This window comes from Sander vitreus, chromosome 6 (genome assembly GCF_031162955.1).
Source record: "Sander vitreus isolate 19-12246 chromosome 6, sanVit1, whole genome shotgun sequence".
Lineage (NCBI taxonomy): Eukaryota > Metazoa > Chordata > Actinopteri > Perciformes > Percidae > Sander > Sander vitreus.
The window spans coordinates 27,033,850-27,056,863 of NC_135860.1; the positions used below are offsets into that span (position 1 = coordinate 27,033,850).

The 23,014-nt window shown below is 41.0% G+C and overlaps 1 protein-coding gene across 4 annotated transcripts; it reads left to right on the top strand.

Moving 5' to 3' along the window:
• Positions 1-5,491: 5,491 nt before the first annotated feature.
• On the top strand, positions 5,492-22,146 carry vegfaa (vascular endothelial growth factor Aa). Of its 4 annotated transcripts, XM_078253592.1 has the most exons (7): positions 5,492-6,287; positions 8,055-8,097; positions 11,012-11,208; positions 12,562-12,638; positions 12,725-12,757; positions 16,557-16,688; positions 19,178-22,146. In XM_078253592.1, the coding sequence occupies exons 1-7, from the start codon at positions 6,222-6,224 to the stop codon at positions 19,197-19,199; spliced, it is 570 nt and encodes a 189-aa protein (XP_078109718.1). In that variant the 5' UTR covers positions 5,492-6,221; the 3' UTR covers positions 19,200-22,146. The 4 variants fall into 4 exon arrangements, with proteins under 4 accessions (XP_078109718.1, XP_078109720.1, XP_078109719.1 ...); XM_078253594.1 differs by lacking the exon at positions 16,557-16,688 and having other exon boundaries at positions 5,493-6,287; positions 12,725-12,761; XM_078253593.1 differs by lacking the exon at positions 16,557-16,688 and having other exon boundaries at positions 5,493-6,287.
• Positions 22,147-23,014: the final 868 nt, after the last annotated feature.

Genomic DNA, 23,014 nt, shown 5'->3' on the forward strand with positions numbered 1-23,014 from the left:
GACCGTGCAAACACAGCCTCCCTCTTTCAGTCCTTCAACCACCTGCTTGAAAAGGTCACCGTTGCAATGTTTGTGCATATCCAAAAACTTAATTGTTAATGTTATGTGTTTCTCCTTCTTTCCTCATGGGCATGCATCTCTACCCTAGCCTTGCAAACTGTAGTTGGTTTGTGTACAACAACTATAGAAACACACAGAGCTGACCATAAGCTAATCGGGCAAGAGAGTCACAAACTGCGGTAAAAAGCCTGATTAAGACTCATATTCCGAATGTGCAGTATACATGTCAAAAGAATGCTTCTAAGATACCGACATATCCCACGTGTTAATCGGAAAATGCTGTATTCGGGGAAACGGCCTTATTTGGAATATGCTGTTTACTTGACCTGTATCAACTTCGGAATATTGTCATACTTGGAATAATAGTGGAATATAAGTGGGCATGTAAACGTCATCACTGTAATTATAGGGAATTTTGAAGGGTTGGTGGATTGATTTTAATTTGACTTTGGCTTGCAAACCCTGGTTCAGATTTGTATTCTTATTTTCATTCAGAAAACTACAGTGATTGACCAAACTGACATTCTGGTTTGCTGAGTAGTTGAATTGAGTGTAAAAAAGAAATATAACAGTGTGCATGAATTGTAGTTGTACGATTGAATGGACTGATTCATTTATTTTGATATAAATGTGCCTCTACAATAAATGCAGACTTTGAATATGTTCGCATGAATATTGCGTAAATGTTCAATTGAATCCAAAATGATGTATGCAATGAGCACACACTGTATGTAGAAACAATTCTTGAATGTATTGCTGCTTGCATTAATAATTAATGGTATAAATAACGGTTTGGTCTCAAGGTAAATCTAATTTTAGACCAAGCCACTATGTGTAGTACTTCCAACAGATGAGGACCAAAACTTCAATCCCAGCATCATGACAGCTCCCAATATGTTTCAAACATTTCCAGGTGAGAGCTGTCAGCTCTATCAGTGGTTTGTACATGCAGCATAAACTGAGCTGTGCTAAAGTTTGCAGCTCTGGGGACCAAACACCGCATGCTGAGAATCTTAAAGACTTCGGGATAAGGCATGGATACCCGACCCGAGCCCGACGGGTCCCAACGGTACCGGACGGTACCCGACGGGCCGGGCCGGGTTCGGACAGATATTTAGAAATTATGGTCGGGTTCGGGCCGGGCTCGGTCACATCAGCGTGATAAGACATTTGTTGTAAAATGGTGCTGCGGCTCCTTTAAGAGAGCTCATGTGTCTGTGTGTATGTGTCTATGTGGAAGCTGGTCAGAAGAGAGATAGAGAAAGACGAGCAGACGTGTAAATGCGACCGGAGCAGAGTTATTCATGTTATAATGGCGGCCCTGGAGGTACCGAGTCTCCCCTGGTTTTCTGATCACGGTTGAAAACGATCCGGACTCTACTTTGGGAAATCCGATTTATTTGATGGCAAATACACAGTGTGCAGAAATATAGTTATACTGTTTTTACCATTTTGGATTTTTTGACACCAGAACATTGTTAAAGACAAAGAGTTTGATTGAATCAAATCAATGAATTCAGATTGTCATACAGTCCCCTGGTTGCAACAGACCCGATGGAAGCATTCCAAGGGTTAATGTTATCATTAAAGATGCATCTTTCCATGCAGGGATTAGTGACAGTGATTCATTTTACATGGGCATTTACAATCCTAATGAAAACTCATGAACATGACATGGGTTATGAGTATAATCATTGAAAACTGTAAAAACCAAGGGATATCGGTCATATAATAAAAAGCAGTTTAGATTAATGGGAAAGGCATATGGGCAGGGTTGCTCAGAAAACAGTGACGGTGCAATGAGCTGGAATTCAATTTCCTTCTTACTGGAAGAGCATGAGGCGAACCCTTAAAGGTGGTGACACACAGAGCCAATTATTGGCCGTTGGACCGTCTGGCGAGGTCGGTGACTCTGTTCGGTGTGTTCCATGCAGTCATCCGTCGGAGGAGCCGTCGGCCTTCATTTTGGCCGACCTGACATGTTCAGTCGGAGACAGGGCAGTCGGGACTCACCCGGAAATGGCGAGCGGATGAGCCTCTCATAATCTGACGAAAATCTTTTAAAATAACCTTTGTCAATCTGAAATGAAGACAGATTCAGCTACTGCATGGCCTATTTCTCGCTTAAAATGTTTTCGGAAACACGTTTCGGTGAACTATTTTAGTACAATATGAGATTGTATTCTGAACAAGCCGCCATGACAGTCTGGCTGTGAATTTCCGGGAGAAAAAAGAACCACGTGACGCGTTCATCCAATCAGCTGGCAGTTTTCATTTTCTGAGAAACAATACAGAGCAGCACCGCCTGCTGCTATGGAGACGTATTACATTTTGTGCACGCGCAGAGCGTACGCTCAAGTCGGCGTCTCTTCGATGTGTTCCGAGGCACTTTTTGGACCTCGGGGACCCGATTGATCAGTCCGACTGCCTTTTCTGCCGACGGTCGGCCGTCTGGTTGGTGTGTAACTACCTTTAGAGGTTTTCAACTTTATAAGTGCTTACAGTATCATAGAGGAGCCCCCTACACAATGTCAGCAGTGTTACAGACTCAAGGTGATATGATCCTGGATCAGGGCACTGTTTTACACGCTCCTAGAAATTTAGATATTTATTTTGTCCCATGTGGGCTATTTGTTTTCATGGTCTGATTACATACACATGGGCAGTATACACAGGACATCAACAGGTAAGCTACACAAAGAACAGGTACATTTCCAACGACAGAATTGATTTTTACAAGGTCAGTGAGATTGTTTGTTTAGCAGTAATATGGAAGAAGGAACTAAACGTCTGCCAAAGTGAGTCCTTCTTCACCTCAAAGTCCTGTACCTGCGGCCAGATGGCACCAGTAAGAAGTGTGGTTTTAGAGAATGGTTGATGTAAGGACAATGGTGAGGGCACGGCTTATGATGGCTCCTTCAGGCCACTAGAGGGCAAATATACATACAAAAAAAAAAAAAAAAAAAAATGCCATGCATCTTAGTATTTATTGCTGAATAGCAGCAAGTAGTGACACGCTTTCCATTGTAAAAAAGCTATTTAAAACTGCATTTTTAAACAGCAACTCTGTTCTTTTAAATCAAGGCTGAAGACTTATTTTTGACGCTGTCTTTTTTAAGTGATTGTTCTACATAAATTATCTTAAGAAAAAACTGAGGTGGTTATTTTTGGAGCAAAAGAGGAACGATTAAAAGTCAGCACTCAGCTTCAAACGACAATGTTAAAAACAACAGACAAAGCCAGAAATCTGGGTGTAGTCATGGACTCAGACCTGAATTTCAACAGCCACATTAAGACAATTACAAAGTCAGCCTATTATCACCTTAAGAATATATCAAGGGTTAAAGGACTTATGTCTCAGCAGGATTTGGAAAAACGTGTCCATGCTTTTATCTTCAGTAGACTTGACTACTGTAACAGTGTCTTTACACGTCGCTCTAAAAAAATCAATCAGACAGCTGCCGCTGACTGAGAACGCTGCTGCTCGAGTCCTCACTAAGACCAAGAAAGTGGATCACATCACGCCAGTTCTGAAGTCTCTACACTGGCTTCCAGTGCCTCAACGAATTGATTTCAAAATACTTTTGCTGGTTCATAAATCACTAAACAGTTTAGGGCCAAAATACATTTCTGATCTGCTGCTACACTATGACCCACCCAGACCTCTCAGGTCTTCTGGGACAGGCCTGCTTTCTGTCCCCAGAGTCAGAACTAAACAGGGGGAAGCAGCGTTCAGTTTTTATGCTCCACATATCTGGAACAAACTCCCAGAAAACTGCAGGTCTGCTGCAACTCTCAGTTCTTCTAAATCAAGGCTGAAGACCTTTCTTTTTGATGTTGCCTTTCTTTAAATAATTGTTCATTTCTTATACTGAAGTTGCAATGTTGAAACTGTATAACAATATATATAAGCTTATAAAGAGAATTAAAGTAAGACCGGTGGGACCAGCCCGTTCTGGGAATGGCAAGGATTGTGCTTGGATTACATGTATAGAGCAACGGTTTATACATTATCCCATACTAGCAGCCTAAAATCTCCTATTTTATCTGCTTTTATATGTTTAACTGTTTTTAACTGCTCTTTAATGTTTAATTTATTATACTGCACTGTAACTTTTATTCTTGTATTTTATCTGTTTTAAAAACATTTTCTTTTTATTGTTTTTATGTAAAGCACTTTGAATTGCCCTGTTGCTGAAATGTGCGACAAATGAAGCTGCCTTGCCTTCATACACTGCAATGTAACTTTTGTTCCTGAATGTTTTTTTTTAACTTGTCTTATTCTGTTTTAGCTGTTTTTATATTCTCTTTAAGGGATGTTTTAACTGCTCTTTAATGTCTTATGTAAAAGCACTTTGAATTGCCTTGTTTCTGAAATGTGCTATATAATAATAAAGCTGCCTTGCCTTTCATTAACTGATATTTTGACCACTTGGGGGCAGCGAAACAAGCTGCAAACACATCAATGACATTAACACCTTATGAAGTAGTTATGGTGGACGTGTTAGCAGACAGTTGCTCATTTTACACACCAGGCAGACACAAAGCAATATAGTCATTGAGTCAGAGTGGTGTTTGTGTGTCCACTTGATGACTAAATATTGACTAAATATGTCCAATATTCACTCTCTTTCAGCTGCGGTTGGGTCTTTACCAACTCCTGAGGGAATGACTCTCTCTCTAGCTGCTAAATTCTCCAGTACTGCATATTCACCAGCTAGTCTCTAACTGTGTCAGCCTTCAGTTTGCAGCTAAGTGTGACATAAAACCAAAGCAAGCTCACTAGAGCGGATGGGGACTACAGGATAATTCTATGGGTTTGTAAAAAAAAAAAAAAAAAATCACAGAGATGTTTTTAATTACACACTAAGTGATAAAAATGTAAAAAAATAATTGATATTAATATATTTTTTTAAATATATATTCATAAAGTCACAGAAACATGAAGAGTAACTTGTACAGTCAAGGTATAAAAACGGCAACATATATAGACATAATAAAAGAAAGAAAAGAGAAAAAAATGGTAATTGAAACCTGGTAATAGAAATTAGATGCATGTGTTACCTATAATGTGTAGGTACTTTACTATGCATTATTGTAATGTACTGTATACCTGTATACCTACCTATATCACCTGAAGTGAACACGTGAGAATATAGTACAGGGCTGCTGTACAGGCTTCACACCGAAGAAATAGCTAAGATGTTTAAAGGAAATGCAGCTTCAATCAGACCAGCCTGCATTAAATATTACAGTAGTCATCAGTGGAAACCTCTCCTGTGTGTGTGTGTGTGTGTGCGTGCGTTGTGTTAAAAGCAGGTTCAGATCCAGTCTAACCCCCTCCCTCCCTCCCTCCCGCCTTCTGCCATTGGTTCCTCCCAGGCGCCCCGCCTTCGTCAAAAAAAAAAAGCCTGCTGTCTGCTGCCGGCTTAATAACGCATGAACTACGGCAGCAGCCGCCAAGAGGAGACAGAACGCGAGAGAGACTGGTACCGCTGCTGAGCCGGGGACAAGCTGCTGTCGGTGCTCCCCATAAGATCTTTAGAAAGAGAAGAGAAGCCGAGGCACAGCACAGGGGCGGACACTCAATAAGAAACACAAGAAGGGAGGTTTGCGGAAGAAAGCAAAAAGGATCACTTTATACCGGCAAACAGTGCCTGCTGTACACACACACACACACACACACACCCCTTCATGTTGTGGGATTAATGAGAGTAAACAGAGACACCGGTGCGTAAAGTTGATGAACTGATCCGCCCGTCTCCACTGTGAACATTATTACTGTATTTTTTTGAATTTATTATTTTTGGAGGATCGCTCTGTTCCCGAGGTCCCGGATCCAGCGTGGATTTTAGAACCCATCATAGTGTCTTTGTCTGTGGATGAGCGACGCTTGTCGGATGGTAAGGTTTCCAGAGGAGCGCTGCTGGGAGACACTGGAAGGGTCCCTGTGAACGTGCCACATGCGTGTGGAAGATATGGATACGCTTTTGCTGTAGCCAAGATTTGCCGCGGTTTTTATTTATTTAATATTTTTGACTTTTATTATTTTTTTTGACTGCGTGGTTGTTTGTTTTAATAAAACATTAAGATTTTTTTTTTTTTTTGTAACTCTTAAACGACCGCAGAGATTTTAAGACTCATCGTGCGGAATTACAACCATGAACTTTGTTGTCAGTTTGGTACACATCCTTTTGGCAGCGGTTCTTCACCTATCCACTATAAAGGTGAGTGTTAACTTTTTTTTGGTAATATTAATAATTAGACAGAGACGTTTGTTCTAATTCACACGTGTCTATAACGCATGCCGGTTCTCTATCAATCATTTTAGATTCCTGCTGTACGTGGCGCAAAGAAAACACTAATCACATCCCTAGTGAGAAACGTTACACACGCATGGGGAATTGTTGGCTAATTGCTGAAAGTGTATTCTATATGGAAATGTATTATTAAATGAACATTTTACTATCGGCATTTTCTTTTCTGTTTGTAGTCTACCTAGAAGCCCTTAGTTTTACTTTGTCCATTTTGTTGAAACACCCATACGTATGTCCCTTTCTTTTTGCAAAGCCAGACTCCATTTAAAAACCAGTGAGGTTAAGATTTGCTTTAAAGGCTACGTGCAAAGAGACGCGCTTGATGAAATACGTAGCTATACGTAGGCCTATTCATTTAGTGTCTTTTGATTCTGTAAAACAATCATTACATTTCGGCATATATTTTGTTCACCGCAAATTACTTTGTTGAATAGAACTATACCGCTTAAATTGGGTTTGCTTATGGTAGGCTACGACTCACTAAACTGGGTGTAATAGTCATACAAGTTGTGAATTATGATTAAACGAATGTTGCTTCCTGGATTACCTCTATGCCGAATGAAATAGTAAACGATAAGATTCCGCAAAAGTTTCTCAGTTAGTAATATGGTCAATATTTCCGGAGAGTGTGCATTAAACTGTGAGATTTCTGAATAGAGTTCTGCCTAGTGCGCCTCCATGAGAACTGACTGTTAAGTGCGGAGTGTAGTTTGGACTCTGTACAGTCAGTCAGCTAGTCAGCTGCAGGGTTTATTCCCAGTCAATCTTTTTTATCTCACGGTGATCCGGAGTGTGTGTGTGTGTGTGTGTGTGTGTGTGTGTGTGTGTGGAAGCTGAGACCCGGTTTCTCCTGTCCTACCGCCCTGCAGGATGCCCACTTCTTTCCCACACAGGCCGATCCCGCTTTGGCTTTCTCACGCAATATCTCCGCCTGTTACAGCAGCCACATAAGGTGAACGTAGGTCTGCCAGGGATACCGATTCGTCATGTTATCTTTTTACAATCAAAACATAGGCCGGTTCCTGTTACTCCTTTCAGAATAAAACTAAGCCATAAATCAAGCAATTTCATGGAGTGAATATTTGAAAGGATTTTTACTTTCTGAGTTGTAGACTTTCTTTTTGCCTACAAAGAAAGTCAGTCAGTTGTTGGAATATTGCTAGGATTCTTTGCTTTCAACTTCAAATGATTAAACTTATAAAAGCATGGCATTGTTTTCAAATATAGAATGCCCATTTCAATTTAAATTAATTATCTTTTGGGCAGCATACATTAGATTAAACTGTTTGAGCAACAGGATGCAGCGCTTTTATTTTGAAGGTACATCAGCCTTGCTCCTCAGCTGCGTGTTTGCAGCCTGTATGACGGGCCTAATGCATCTGATGCTTTTTAGCGTGTGACGCGTCTTGTGACATTTTATTCTGATATCAGTCTTTATGATTAGGAAGCTATTGTCATCCTGCTGTGGATTGGGTTTCCCCATAAATCATATTGTGATGTAATGAGCTGAAAATAAAAACCTTAAGGCCTAGATACTGTCATTTGATACGACTTGTACAGTGAAAGTTAACGAGATACATTTTGATTTGTTTTATGGTGATGACATTTTGTATAGAGGCAGTGCTGCATGCAACAGGAGACATATTTAACACCTGGTCTAATGTGCATCTCTTACAGACTGCCAGCATTAACAAGGGAGTGGAGAAGAGTAAAAATGAGGGTAAGTTTTTTCTTTCTCCATTAGAGCTGTCTAATTTAAAGACTTCTTCCTTTCTTCAGTGTGCAGGCCAGATAACTACAGAGCCACCTAGTGGACAAGTGATAAACATTTGTATGTACTCTGCGTCAGACTTGCTTTGTTTCTTTAAATGTTTGACGTGCGTGTGCATGTGTGTGTGTGTGTGTGTGTGTGTGTGTGGAGGGGGTTATTTGTTCATCAGTGTGAGCTGAGGATTGTTTTCTGTACTGAGCAGACGGGAATCAAGGTTCCCAAGGGTGAAAGGTCTGAATCAGGACTTTGGAGTCGCCATAAAAGAAGTGCAGATTTCATAACACGAGTTAATGTAAGATTAAAGGTGTACATAAGTCAACGTCTCCACAATAATGCGCTTCAGTTGTTAACAATTTCTTTGGGGTTTCTGTTTTTTTTCCCCCACCAATCTGTTGTGAAAGAACACAGTCATTACATGAGCAGACAGTCAGCCTTGGTTCAATGCCATCAGTGTTTGTTTGACAGTGACAATGCGGTGCTGAGGCCAAGGTTAGCCCCTGTTAGTTGGTTATGGATGGAGACACAGATCAGTCACTGCAAACGGCATCACTGGACAGGTTGTGTGGTTTTTGCTAGTGTTTGTAGAGGAGCAAAAAGTGTGCCATCTGCATGCTGATAACCTTCACGCACCTACACTGTCAGAGATCCCACCACCTGTCAAAAGCTGTCATATAAACTGTTTCAAGACTGTGACCTGATAACTCCTGGTGGAGAGCTCTGAACCGTTATTAATATGACTTGTTAAGTCCATCTCGGCCAGGATGGAGATTAATATATTTTTTTCAACAACAGCAGATCCCACAAAGAGATTGTGTCTTGCAAATGCTTTCTGACTTCTCCACCCTGTCTGTGGCTCTCAGTCCCAAGCCCATTCATTCCTGTTTGTTGTACCATCCATGTTATTTTGGGGTAATTAAAATTAGGTAGTTAAAGAGAAACCCATATTTCTGAGATAGATATTTTGAAAAACGGGTCAAATTTGACCCGAAGACAACACAAGGGTTAAAGTTCAACAAAGAATGGTTCACATAAGAAAAGTTCCTTTTTCATTTTTATTTTCTATGTAGATGCACTCCCCTACAAAATCACCCCAGTAGTCGAGAATGATTTATTATTTCCAAATAGAGCTATTTATATAGTCTTTTCTCATATCGTAATACATATCGCAGGACAAAAAATATTGCAATGTCAGTTTTTTCCAATATCGTGCAGCCCTAGTTGAGTGTGTTGGCATGAGGCCGTGGTCTGCTGACAGTCTCATGAACCAAATCCACCCAGCAGGTGCTAGTGTTTTAGCTGCTCGTGTCTGCTGGCCCTGGTCACTGCAACTAAAACTGCAGAGTCATTCATCATAGATCAGGAGTGATGCATGGTGCTGCAAAGATGAATCGATATCAACTATTAAATCAATCGGCAACTATTTTGATAATCGATTTGCATAGCGTTTGAGGGAAAAAAGTCAAAAGTCTCTGATTTTAGCTCCTTAAATGTGATTAACAAAATAAGACATTTGGGAACGTTTTTTTTTTTTTTTTTGTTTGTGTGTGCATTTTAGGCCTTTGTTTGATAGGACAGCTTAAACATGAAAGGGAAAAGTGAGAGGGGGAATGACATGCAGCAAAGGACCGCAGGTCAGAATTGAACCTGCAGCTGCTGCGGCGAGGACTGAGCCTCTGTACATGGGGCGCACGCTCTACCAGCTGAGATAACCAGGCGCCCCAGTCAATATGCTTTTAATATTTATATTCATTTTTCTATATCTGATGTCTCACCAGAGAGCTTCCACTGTAACATGAGAGTATTTTACTCTACAGTCTGTAAAGGCAACTTGCCTTATCGTGCCTCAGCTAAAGTTATGTAACCATGTCCAGTGGATGGTATGGTTGAAATACTGCGTAAAAGACTTTTCAAATGAAATTCTCAGGGATCCATCTGTGTATTATTTGTGGCATTTAGTAATCATAAAGCTAACAGAGTCAGTCTGCAGCATTAATCCAGAAGCAGAGCTTGCACACGGGTGGGCTTCCTGGGGTCACATGTCAGAGGTGAACTCTGGCGCCACAGTGCCTGAGGTCATGGCTGCTCTGGCAAACCAGGGGTCGGGAGTTAGCTAGGGGTCGCTGGGAACCTAGTCCTATGGACTGTGGGACGGATTATTCTGGGCTGCACAGGGAATGGAAATACAGAGACGGCTGGCAGGTCACTCAATTTTATTAAGTCTTGAGATTGGTATCAAAACTGTTATCAACTATCTGCTCTTGATCTCCAAATATTACTTGACGTTTTTGTTTTGTAGTTTTGCAGAGGGGATGTCAAAACGTTGCTGCTACGTAGAATACAGTATATTTGATAAAGTGTTGCTTCTGCTTTCCAACTCAGTCAAGGTTACATCTTTCTGTGTAGCTTTTTCCCCATGTTTTGTCACATGGTCATTACATCCATGTTATCTACTAATGCATGTGTGTGATTATTGTATTTTCTTGTGATCTTGGAATTTAACCTTTTCTACTTTTGCACACATTTCTGGGAGTTTATTGGAGCATTGTCAATGTCTACCCAAATGGTTGGCAGGCTGTTTTCATCCCTACCGGTTTGACATATTGTCAGTACAAGATTGTCACTGGCACAACAATGTTATTGTTGCTGCTCAGGCCACAGATGGCCTTGTGTATTGGGCATCACTTAGGAAATAAATGGCTGAGGTATTTGTACTGGCACCAGATAAACAAGTGCTCTATTCTTCACCCCAAAAAAAATATTATTAAAAGTAAAGCTTTTCTATTCACTTTTCACACTGGCTGTAAGGAAGATGACGATAATGATGATGATGAAAAGGTGATCAATCCTCTTGTCTTTTTTTCAGTTATCCTTCTCACAGAAGTCATCACCAAGAGTATGTGTCAGCCCAGGGAGGTGCTGGTGGACATCTTCCATGAGTATCCGGGGGACACAGAACATACCTACATTCCTTCCTGCGTGGTCCTCAACCGCTGTGGAGGCTGCTGCAGTGACGAAGCAATGGAGTGTGTACCCACGGAAACCAGCAACGTCACGTTGCAGGTGACTTAACCATTATTTTGTATTGTCGATTATTTTCTCGAATTAATCGATTAGTTATTTGGTCTATAAAATGTCAGAAAATTGTGAAAATTTTGCCTGGTTGACACCAGACACTTCTCAGTTGTAACTGAGAGTGGGTCTGGGGAAGGTTCATTCACAGCTTATTTCCAAAGGGGCGTCACCAACGGACGCCGCTCAAATGCCTCTGGGCGCAATTGGATAGTCCTTCAACCAATCAGACCGTCAACTTGTTGCTGCGCTTCGGTGGCCGTCACGTTGAATGGAAACAAAAAGCTGCTTGCCGTCGCTGCGCTATCGTCATCGAGTAAAGCCCGCCTCAACGGTTGTGATTGGTGCCTCGATTTGGAAAAATTGGAAATGGGCTTGAATGGGCTCTTGGCCAGACTGACAGTCTGCAGAGCAAATCTCAGATTTGCCAGAAGTTCGTCAGGGTTTTCCCAGGCTGGTGAAAAAATGTTAACCAGTGTTTCCCAAAGCCCAAGATGACATCTTCAAATGTCTTGTTTTGTTCCACAACTCAAATGATATTCAGTTTACTGTCACAGAGGAGTATCGAAACTATAAAAATATTCACGTTAAAGAAGCTGGAATCAGAAATTGTCTTGTGTTTTCACAAGAAATGACTCAAAGCGATTAATCAATTATTGAAATAGTTGGTGATTAATGTATTAGTTGACAACTAATCGATTCGTCCTTGCAGCTCTAGTCCTCGTCAGCAGATGGACTTTGCTCAGTTGTAATGGAGATAGCTCCGATGTCATCACATGATCCAAGTATGTAGTTGTATCACGTGACTGAATTTCCATACCTGGGTCACATTGTGACAACTGAGCCGTCTATGAAAACTGAGTAAACTCCACCCACAGATGAAGAATAAAATTGAGCGTTCTAGAAATAAAAAAGGTAGTAAGAAGAGCTTGTGTTTAGTTTTGTTTAGTTAAATCCTTAAATCGGAAATTTCTGAGCCCAATCATAGCGTTAGGGTTAGTAGCTCTTTGTAATTCTTGAGACATGCATTATGAAAAAGGCTTGTTAGGCAGAGGTTAGAGACACGGAAGGTTTACATCCATCAGCAATCTCAGGTACGTCGTTTACCTCAGCCAGTGTGTTTTACAGCCATTAGTGTGTGGTCACAGCCTCTACTGTCCTCCAACCATGCTGGCTGTTTGACATGGATGTTGGCTGGGGAATAGGGACGTAGAGTAATAAAGACAGGTCACGTCTTCGAGCCGTTTGGTTACAGAACAGTAAAGGGCTGTGGCGCATAGACTGCATGTTACGGAAAGTCGCTTTGTTTTAATCTAAACCTTATGTCCTCTGTTTCTCTTCAAGGTAATGCAGGTTAGACCAATGGTATCGCAACATATGATTCACTTAAGTTTCACAGAGCATCAAAAGTGTGACTGCAGGTAAGAGACTGCAGACCTCACACACAGTGACAGTGATGCGATGAAAGCAAAAAAACTAAATCATCTTGCTCTTTTTTCTATTTCAGAGACAAGCCAGATGTTCAAACAAAGAAAGAATAGTAAGTACGTGTTCTGTTTTTTTCTTTCTCCCGTTTTCTCATCTGTTCGAAAGGTTTCAGATTTCTCTCATGATCTCTGTATTCATGTTGAGATGCACACCTCCCCCTTTCTCTGACTTTGTTGCACTGTATGTTAATGAAGAGTGGTAAGATGTAATATTAGGGCTCCTTCCAGTAGTGATAGCATTATTGTCAATATGGGGTGCGTAATTGATTAGTATTTAGACCTTGATATGCTTTGTCTAAACACAACATTGGATACAACTTTGTCCATAATAGTCTAAAGTGGCAACATTTTAAATAAGGAACTATTTTATCAAAGAATAAAAAAACAACATTACAGACGGCAGTGGTTAGCACTGTCGCCTCACAGCAAGAGGTGTGTTCTCCCCGGTCTCTGGCCTAAAAAGGTTAACTGTTGACTCTAAATGGACGACCTGCCGGGGGTGGGTGTACCCCGGTTCCCCCCCAAATGTCAGCTGGTATCTGCTCCAGCAGTTACAGATAATGGCTGGCTTGATGGATGGATTGCAAATTTGACCAGACATTCAATTCCAGATTTTTTGCTATGGAACCAGAAAAAAAAATATTAAGTTTCAATACCCACTACTAGCTTTTTGAACTTTGGTTAATATGCACGGACTTATTTAAGTTTGTGCTCCTTTTAATTTAGTTCAACAGAAAATGACCATGCTCAGTGATGTCACAATTTAGGAAGTCAAAGCATATGATCCAACTCAAGTTTACAAGTGTACCATCATGTTTCCTGTAGAAAGGAGAGAGTAGGGCCTTCAAATCCTGTCTTCCACCTATCTTTGCAGACTCTCACACTTTGAGCGTGCTCTTTTTATGGCAGCGGGTTTAGCACTTTATGGTGCGGCTATAATAGCGTGAGAGATTGAGGCGTAGCCAGCCAGCTTCAGACCACCCGCTGCTGTCTGCACTCTGACTCCAGTTGCACAAACCTGACCCTCTGCCCTCGGCTACTTCTCCAGTCTAATCATAGCAACAGGTGTCATGCAGTTAACCTATTTTTAGGGGTTGTTACGGCCTCCCATTTAAAGAAACAAACCAAGGCTCAAAAGGGATTGGAGGATGCAACATATAAAAAAGGTTAACAATTAACCAACAAGCTTTATTAAATAATGCAAAAATATTCCCAAAAGTAGCAAACTAAGTAACAAAAAGGGACTGGAGACCCCGGCCAAAAAGAACAAAAGATGGGAAGACGCTGGATCAACCTCACAATGGGCCGCTCCTCCCTGCGTCTCCCCCTATATTACCTAAAAAGGGTAAACTAATCCTAGAACAAACAAAAGAGACGAATAACTGAACTACCGGTAATCTCCAGCCCAAACTAACACAATAAATTAAAATAACAAAACTCCAGCACCTAAGTGTGCATGGAGGTTGGGAAACACAAACCTGCTTGTGGAGAAAAAAGGTGAGGAGGAAACTCCTCACTAGTGTGCTGCTGGTGTGCTCTCCATGTACCTCTGTCCCTTCACTCTCTGGCTTCTTATCACCTCCCCCACTCTACCTGAGCACTGATTACGCTCAGGTGTGCAACAGACAGAGGAAGGAGGGCAGAACGAGGGACAGAGAGAGAGAGAGAGAGAGAGAGAGAGAGAGAGAGAGAGAGAGAGAGAGAGAGAGAGAGACAAAGATACAGAGGGAGAACACAAGACACACACCAGAGGCACATGTAACAGGGGTGTAAATAAAGGAGGCGCTCGGAGACAAACGGAAGTGTCATCGTTGAGCGAGAGAACTCACTCCCTGTCACAGTTGTCACAGGGCTGTGTGTGTTGAGGCATGCGTGTGGTTTGTGTGTCTTAAGGCTTTTCAGTGGTAGGTCAGGTTGTTTAATTGGATAAGAGGAGTGCGTGTGTGCTTCGGTGGCTTGAAACCTGATGGATTGGTGGAGGATAGATGGGATCATGTTAGCTAAGTCAAACCCGTTTGCCATGGGACTGAGCTGAGCTTCGTCCAGCCTTGTAGAATGTCTGCCTGTCACCGTGCACGTAGGCAGCTAATTTACCCTGTGGCAGGGTGGGGTGAAGGTGCTATAAAGAGGATGTGCTCATTCATACAGTTGGTTACACCGTGATAAACCCTGATACACCGAGCCCAGTCCTATTTGATGGATCAATATCCACCCCTGCTAATGAGGAGACCAGCTGACAGTCCCTGTATCTGCTTAGGTGTCTCTTCTTTTTCTCCTGCCTCCTTCTCTGTTTGTTCAGAGCCTGACGTTGGCCACCAGCTACCACTGTGGCAGGTGGATTTTCTAACTAACTTAAGAATACACATTTAAGTGCTGTCAAGCTGTTAACAAAATCAATATAATGAATGACCTTTTGTGCACAGTTTTTTTTATTTTTTTTACCTGTTTCCTTTTTTATTTATCTGCAACATAATTCCACTCCCATTTCTTTGGCAGCGAAATAAATTTGCCAAGGCATTTGTCCTGTTATCTCTATGGGAAATGCTTATCTTTAAGGCTGTCTGCTGGCCTGTAATGTGCTGCACTGATAAGTGCTTGCTACTTCTACTTGCTGTTTGGGGCTTTTATCTGTTGCCATGTTTCCTTTTGTTTCAGATGATAGATGGCCACAACAGCTACAGTACAGAATTAAAGTACAGAAGTACAGATATACGTGTGTGTGTGTGTGTGTGTGTGTGTGTGTGTGTGTGTGTGTGTGTGTGGCATAAGATCATCGTAGCCTTGAGAGGTTCACAGATAAGTTCTGCTTTGGGTTGCTTTGCTCCTGTTTTCATACAGGAGGTCTAGAAGGTGATACAGAATTAATCCTTCTGCTTGGATGTGTGTTGTGCAAAGTGAAATCAGTTCATCAGTTCTTTGAGACAAAGCATAGTTCCGTTTTGACCCATAGTAACTACCCACATATATCTAGTTCTGTCCTTGTTGTGGCTCTGGTGTGGCCTTCCATCTCTTCAGCTGAGCACTGTAACAGATACTGCAACAAATATAGTGTCTACCTTAACATCAAACTATTAGACATTCATTTTTCATCTCCTTGCGCCTCCTGTGGGTGACCACGCTGCCTCAGTTACATTGCTGCACCTGCCCTTTAGGGATTTATTATGAAGTGTTAGGAGGAGTTGGCTCAGTTGGCTTTGGCTCCAATTGCTTGACTTAAGGTTCTGCACTGATGATGGATATTTGACAAGTTCTGGAATCATCTTCTGACTTCATCAAGAATCGTCTTTGCTCCTACCAAACAAAAACTTTAATACAACTTTCAATATTTTATCCACAGCATCGATTTGCAAGCATGACAATGCAAACTGAGATTGGAGAAGTCATGAATTGCTTCAAACATAAAATCCCTTAAATTGTTACAGCACATTCAATTACATTTTTACTTCCTTATTATGATGTCATTTATGTTCTTGTTGAAATAGAATGTTGGGGAAGAACATTTCATATCAATGGTGGAAGGGCAGGATTAAAAATAAAATATTAAATTAAGTTCCAGTGCCAGCTTTATTGGCTCGAGATTCACTGATTTCCAGAAAGTGTTTCCTTCAAATGGATGTCAGAGTGGGGTGGATTAGTTTAATACCTGAAACATTACATCTGAGCCACAAATCCTGTCTTGTGTGTAAACAAATGCCTTTACAAAGCGATCTTAGTGAGGGGTGGTTTGGGGTGTGAGGAGGAAGGGAGAGGATAGGGATGTTGCATGAGTGTCTGTGTCTGCCCTTTCTGCAGAATTTGCTCTATAGCTTAGATCTCTCTCTCTCTGTCTCTCCCTTTTTGCTTCCCTTGCAGCCACTGTGCGCCTTGCTCAGAGAGAAGAAAGCGCTTGTTTGTGCAGGACCCTCTCACCTGTAAATGTTCCTGCAAATTCACACAATTAGACTGCAAGTCCAGGCAACTTGAGTTAAACGAAAGAACTTGCAGGTTTGTTTACCATACATACACGATAAACAACGTGCCTTGAAATCCTTTTTTTCCCCACCCGTCTACCCATCTCCATGCCCACCGCTGTGCTTCAAGCAACGATTGACTGCATGCTTCTCCCTGCTTTTTCATGTTGTGTTGGTGTTTGTTCATGGGAATGTGGCAGCTTCTCTGTGCTTGCATTGTCTCTTGTTGCAACAGTCACATCCGTTTTAATCCAGTCTGATTTAGGGATGCTAATTTAGATTTTTTTCTTATCGATAGCCTCGTTAACCGATCATTAACCGTTAACCTACAAGCAGGCAACTGAGTCCCAGTTCAACTATACTTCAGCGCTGTGGAGATAGGTCTAGCAATGCGAGACTACAGTTCACCCGTCCAGGAGGCTCGAGCAGCAACCGTTCATGCAGCAACGATGTTGCGTGCGTTGTCACGCATGCAGCCCCTTTCCTGGAACGGCCTGCGTCTCCGTGCGGCCGACAAAGATCCGCAGCTGTTCGGAAAGCGTATTTCCAAGTCTGTCTCCACCTGCATTGTTGTCAGCTGGGTGTCTGATCGGGATACTCTGTATGGAGGACGGCCGATTTAACCCGCCAGTCCTCATCGATGTAGTGCAATGTGTCGCGTAGCTCTCCGCTGTAAGCGCCGTCCAGCAGAGAGCCACGAATTTAGCAGAAAAAGGGCTTAAAATGGAACTTGCTAGTACAAAGTTATCAAGTTAACTAGCAGTTAAGAACTAGATTGTATGGACTGTTATTTTTACCATGCAACACATTGCTTTTTTACTTTTTGTTTTGATAAACAAAACTGATAGTATTAATCGGTCAAAATCTTGGTTAACGGTTAAACGGTTAATCATTAAATTAAAGGAAATGGTTTTATGAGCCCAGGAGGATTGCTCCAGCCCATGTAAACACTGCCACCCTAATACCATTAAGGTAAATGCAATTTCATTTGTGGTGTAAAAAAAAAAAAAAATCTAATTGTGAGCAATTTTTCTTGGGACTATTTCATCAGCAGAAAGTAGTTCCAATGAAAGCTGAATATAAATGTCATTTTCCTGGCCAAATGGTTAAGGTGCATATCACATTACCCCAACGCCCCCTGCTTGAGTCCGGCCAGGGGCCTTTGTTGCATGTCACACTACTACCTTTTTAGTCCCCGAGTTTTCACGGTCTTCATTTGCGGATAGAGTTAGCTCAGTACTGTTTATTTATACTGAGCCAACTCCATTTGCTGATGAAGACCGTGAGAGAATGCCGAAAGCTCCTGGGGGAAACAATTCAATTCAATTTTATTCATAGTATCAAGTCATAACAAGAGTTATCTCAAGACACTTTACAGATAGAGTAGGTCTAGACCACACTCTGTAATTTAACCCAACAATTTCCCACGAGCAAGCATTTACAACTTAGTCATTGGACCTTGAACTAAGATCGTTTTTTTTCTTTCTGAAACATTCTGCATGGCCAGATACCACTAGAAGGATCTGAAAATATATTTTTTTCATTCGTTTTTTTTGAAAGCGTTAAAATCACCAATTTGGAGATACAAGGTTTTCACATGCCAGTGATGATATATTTATCTTCCTGTCAAAGAGGTGGAATTTCAAATCTTGCTTTGTTACCAGTTAAGTAGACAAGGAGTCAGATAAAAACGTCATGCAGGTCTAGCAATGACAGGGGCTCCACGGTCATTCTTTATAACAAAGGTTTACCGGTTATCGTGTTCATGCTGCTTGCATGTGACATTCACTGGTTTTTACTCATTACTTTTAAACACTCAAATACTAATAAATATGTGTGGAGTTAAACTCATCACCCCAACTGTGTGCAGCAAACAGCTAAATAGAGGAGTGTTGGGACTGCTGCCTCTAGTTAACAAGGTGTCACGACCTCTCCTGACCCAGCCACTTCCATGACCTCTGACCCCTGTGGACCCCCCACCCGGCTTTGGCTTTAGAGAGCCACACACTTCTTGGTGAAGTGATGACTGACATGATTCTAATTGGCTGCTCAGTGGTCAAGAGAGAGAGAGTGGAGGGGACCTAAGGGTGGGGGGTCTCTGGAACTGGGGTTAGAGGCCTGTTCAACCCCCACCACTCCACCCCACCCCCCAGTTCCAGCTATTACCCCACCACCTGAACCCAAAGCTACCAGAAAAAATAGTGACATGAGAACTTGATGCAAAGATCAAATGTTTATGTTTTACTCACATTTAAAGACCAAACATTTAACTGAAAAAGTAAATTTTATATACAGCGAAATATACAGCAGGTGGAAACTGACCCAGGTCATCTATCCCCCAACCTCCCTCACTATCCACTTCTGCTTCCTGTTTTGCCTCTGTCTCTAAATAATCCCTTTTTTTTTGCATGGAGCAGTTATGTTAAGTTAGGACATCATGCACATCATATTATGTGCGACAAGGCTGTATAAAACCAATTTGCTGCTTGTCACTTAACCAGACTTTCATCTCGTTTTCCACAGATGTGATAAACCGAGGAGATGAGACCAGCAACACTGTTATGAAGGAATTATTTTCTTGGCACAGCACTTTGAAACCCGAGGATGCATTCCCTGCAAGGACACGAAACGACAACGCAAGACATGACATTCTTGGCGCAGATCTTGCCACTGTCTGTTTTCTGCCTAAATATATTAATATATGTACATATACTATAAGTACATCGACAATGTGTATTGCTGCTACATAAAAAAAAACACTATTTAAAGCGAAACGAATGCGCCACTGGCGTGTGAATGGGAAAAGCTTCAGTGGCGTTCTGCTCTTGGGTAGAACTGGTAAAAGAAATCTGTTATTTTTATGTAACACTTCACTGGACGCTGGTCTGCTGTGGATATGAATATCTTAAACATTTCTTAGTAACAAAAAAAAACTGGTGACTATAACTTCAACGAGCGATGCAGCAGAAGCCAAACTCACCTCCGAACTCTGACAGAAGAGACAAGGAGGAGACAGAAGGGAGGACGAGGAGGCAGAGGTGGAGGAACGCCTGTTGTACTTGAACTGAGCGGCAGGTCCAAGAACTGTTTCCCTCTGTGACATGATGTGAAGTTTTGTCTCCACTGTATGGACTGACAGAGTTTCCTGAAGTGACTGTGGATGCAGGTTTTGTGGCGTGATGATGGATAATGTGAAGATGACCTTTCCTCATAGAAGGATTACGTGACGATGGCAAGAACTGAACTAAAGCTTAGCTAATTAAGTTAAGCAAGTACAAAAATTTTAGTCAATGTTAAAATTGTGTTAGGGTTAGGATTATAACCTATCAGGGTTATAGGTCAGAAACAAGTACCTGTTTCTGGTCCTTCCTCCTTTATGTAACCTGTCATTGGTGTAAAAAAACAGATGTCTTTCTTTTTGTGCACAGAGTTTATTATTTGCATTTTAAGGTATTGTGTTTCTTTTTACAAAATGTCTTGAGACAAGGCTGTTTGAAGGGATATTACTATAGGTATATATGGAGACAAGAAGTGACAAGGTGATCACAGATAGGCACCTCACTGTAGAAATCCTCAACCTTCCAGTTTTCTTATTTAATGGCTTTTTGTGTTCCAAAGAAATAGTCAAGCATCCACAACAGAGCAGTTTATCATAAACAATCTGTATATACTTACTAGCTCTCCCTTTGTCTAGTACACTACATCTTATTTATAGAATATGTTCAGAATTCTGATATTTATATGGCGTGTTAAGGTTATTTGTACTCCTCAACTGTTCTCAGTCTGTCCAGATATTGAATGGAGAACACGTATGACTGTAGACTCTTTTATTGTGGGAAAAAGGACTGAAAGACAATGCTTTGACATTCCTGATTTAAACTAAAGCTGTGTTTCTCACCAGCCGGAGGGGGATCATGGTTGGCCTGTTGAGCAATAGTAACTGCAGCCACCGACGTGCGTGAATGAAATGCCAACACAAGTGTTTTTCATTTTGGCCTGGGTCGATTGACACATGGTTTTGCACTTGTGGGCCCAAAGGCACATCATATGGAGGACCGAAGGAGTTTCGTTTCTGCTGCTCAGCTCTGACGTAATTTTGCGAAGACTGTCCAGTCAGACTGAGGCCTCTAGTCTGACGGTGGTAAACTGGCACAGTGTTTTCTCTGACTTTAACCAAGGCACTAACATAACCTCCTCATTCCCAAGTATTACATTGTTGTGTGGTTCAGTAGGATACAGCCACTTACCACAAATCAAACATTTCCTTTAATGCTAAACTGTTACCATATGAGAAAAAGACCTTCATCATTAATGAGCCATAATGGAGAAAAAAAATAGAAATACATTTTAGTAAAGTTGCAAGGTATATATTTAATAGTGAATAACAAAGCAACAAGTTTAAGTAAGACAATGAATACTATACTGATGATATATATATATATATATATATATATATATATATATATATATATATATATATATTTATATATAATATATAAAATAATTTGAAATAAGTAAGGTCACCATTTCACGAACTGCTGTGAGACCGGGTTGCAGCCTACAGTAGCTTATTTTGAATGTATTACAGATTGATGTCCAGGAGCTGTGCTTTGACAGACATCAGTCAGTTAATTATGTGATACAGTTTTTTCTGGAGGCGATTGGAGGCAGTTAGTATGTATGTCATTGAAATAATAACGTGTGCTCAAATTAGTGATTTTTACCCTTAAATTCTTTAAGAGAACCAAAACAAACCAGAAAAATGTCATGAAGTAACACTGTATTATATTTTATTAGTATTAGCTAAAACCTTTAAATACATGTAACTCAGTCAGAAATCAAATTCTTACATTGACCACTGTTTATTTCAGGATGTGCGCACCAAACAGCCAAAGCTGGCTGAATAAACAAGGAGTGCTGAAACTGCCCAATGTAAACTCTTTGTTATAGTGAATGTTGACCGTATGAAGATGCATGAAATTATTTATTTCAAGGACAGTTGACTAATTTGTGGGCACAAACTATTCTGTGCGAGTTCCTGATTGTACTACCTGCTAGGCTCAGTACAATATTGTTAGGTATGGTCAAAAGATGGGTCAAGACTAAAAGTCAGTAATGCTGACTTTAGCCTCAGATTTTAGTCCATTTTCAAAAGTATAGTGACCCTTTTTTCATGAATCCTAACTATGTATTAGTGCCAGCTGTATCACTGCTGTTCATGTGAACCGACCTTCTCTGCTGCCACCCTCAAACTTGAGGCCTGAGAGTATGTTCACTGAGAACCGGCTGCTGGTTCAGTACCTAGCCTCTCCAGTCCTCTGATGATGACAACATTCTATTTGTATTTAAGACTTTTTCTTGAGTTTGTACAGCCACACATTTTTAGTATATTTTCACATTAATATATTTATTGGTGCTGTAAAATGTTTTACAATATTAATACTCTGTTGTTTTTAGTGTAAGTATTAAAACATATTTATTTTGAAAATACATTGGTTTTTTTGTTATTAAATGTCAACTAGTTTGAAAACTTATCTATTTAGTGTGAATTATGGTGTCAGATACAGCGGATTGAGACGGAACAGGAAAATTATGTGTTTCACATCCTGCTAGATCATTGACATGGCCTCCATGTAGACCAACAGAGTTAGGGTTAAAAGATTTTTCTAAGAATTATTTATTGATATTTGTATTTAAAAACCTAACTGGTTGGGACTACATCCCATTTCTCATATACATCTCACGTTCTTATTACCAGCATGGATCAAAACTGAAGGAACTGCAAAAGTGGTTTAGGCAATAATAGAATATAATAAAAATAATAAAAATAGAAACTTTACGAGAATATTTGGAGACAAATGATATGGTAAAGTGAGTGGTGCTGATAAAGTGATAGTGGTGAGATTAATTTTTAAATTAATTAAATTAACAGGTAATGGTAGTCAGTGTTTTTGGACACACTTTATTGAGCCCCAAGGGGGAAATACATTTTTTTTTCCCCTCTGTTATTTTTTACACATTACACACAAGCCCAAAATACACAAACAGGACCTAGACACATGCATTCATTTAGAGACGTCAACGCTGCCAATGGACAGGCGCCCCGAGCAATCGGGGAGTTCGGTGCCATGCTGAAAAGCACCTCAGCAGTGCCCAGGAGGTGTACTGGCACCGATCCAGCTACCAGTCCACACTCTGTACTTGGTCTGTACTGCCACCCTCTATTACAGTAAGAGTCAATGTGACATGTTAGTGTAGTAATTGTCACGCTCACAAAGGCAGTGGACCCTCAATGCACGACTCCGGTAAGTAGAATTCCAAAAAGTTTTATTTGGAGCACAAACATAACTCACGGGCAAC

Bases quoted from the DNA above. Each gene is read 5' to 3' on its own strand.
- vegfaa (XM_078253592.1), top strand. From the start codon at position 6,222: ATGAACTTTGTTGTCAGTTTGGTACACATCCTTTTGGCAGCGGTTCTT. The intron at 12,639-12,724 runs GTAAGAGACTGC...TTTCTATTTCAG, and splicing joins CATCAAAAGTGTGACTGCAG to AGACAAGCCAGATGTTCAAA. The intron at 16,689-19,177 runs GTTTGTTTACCA...CGTTTTCCACAG, and splicing joins TTAAACGAAAGAACTTGCAG to ATGTGATAAACCGAGGAGAT.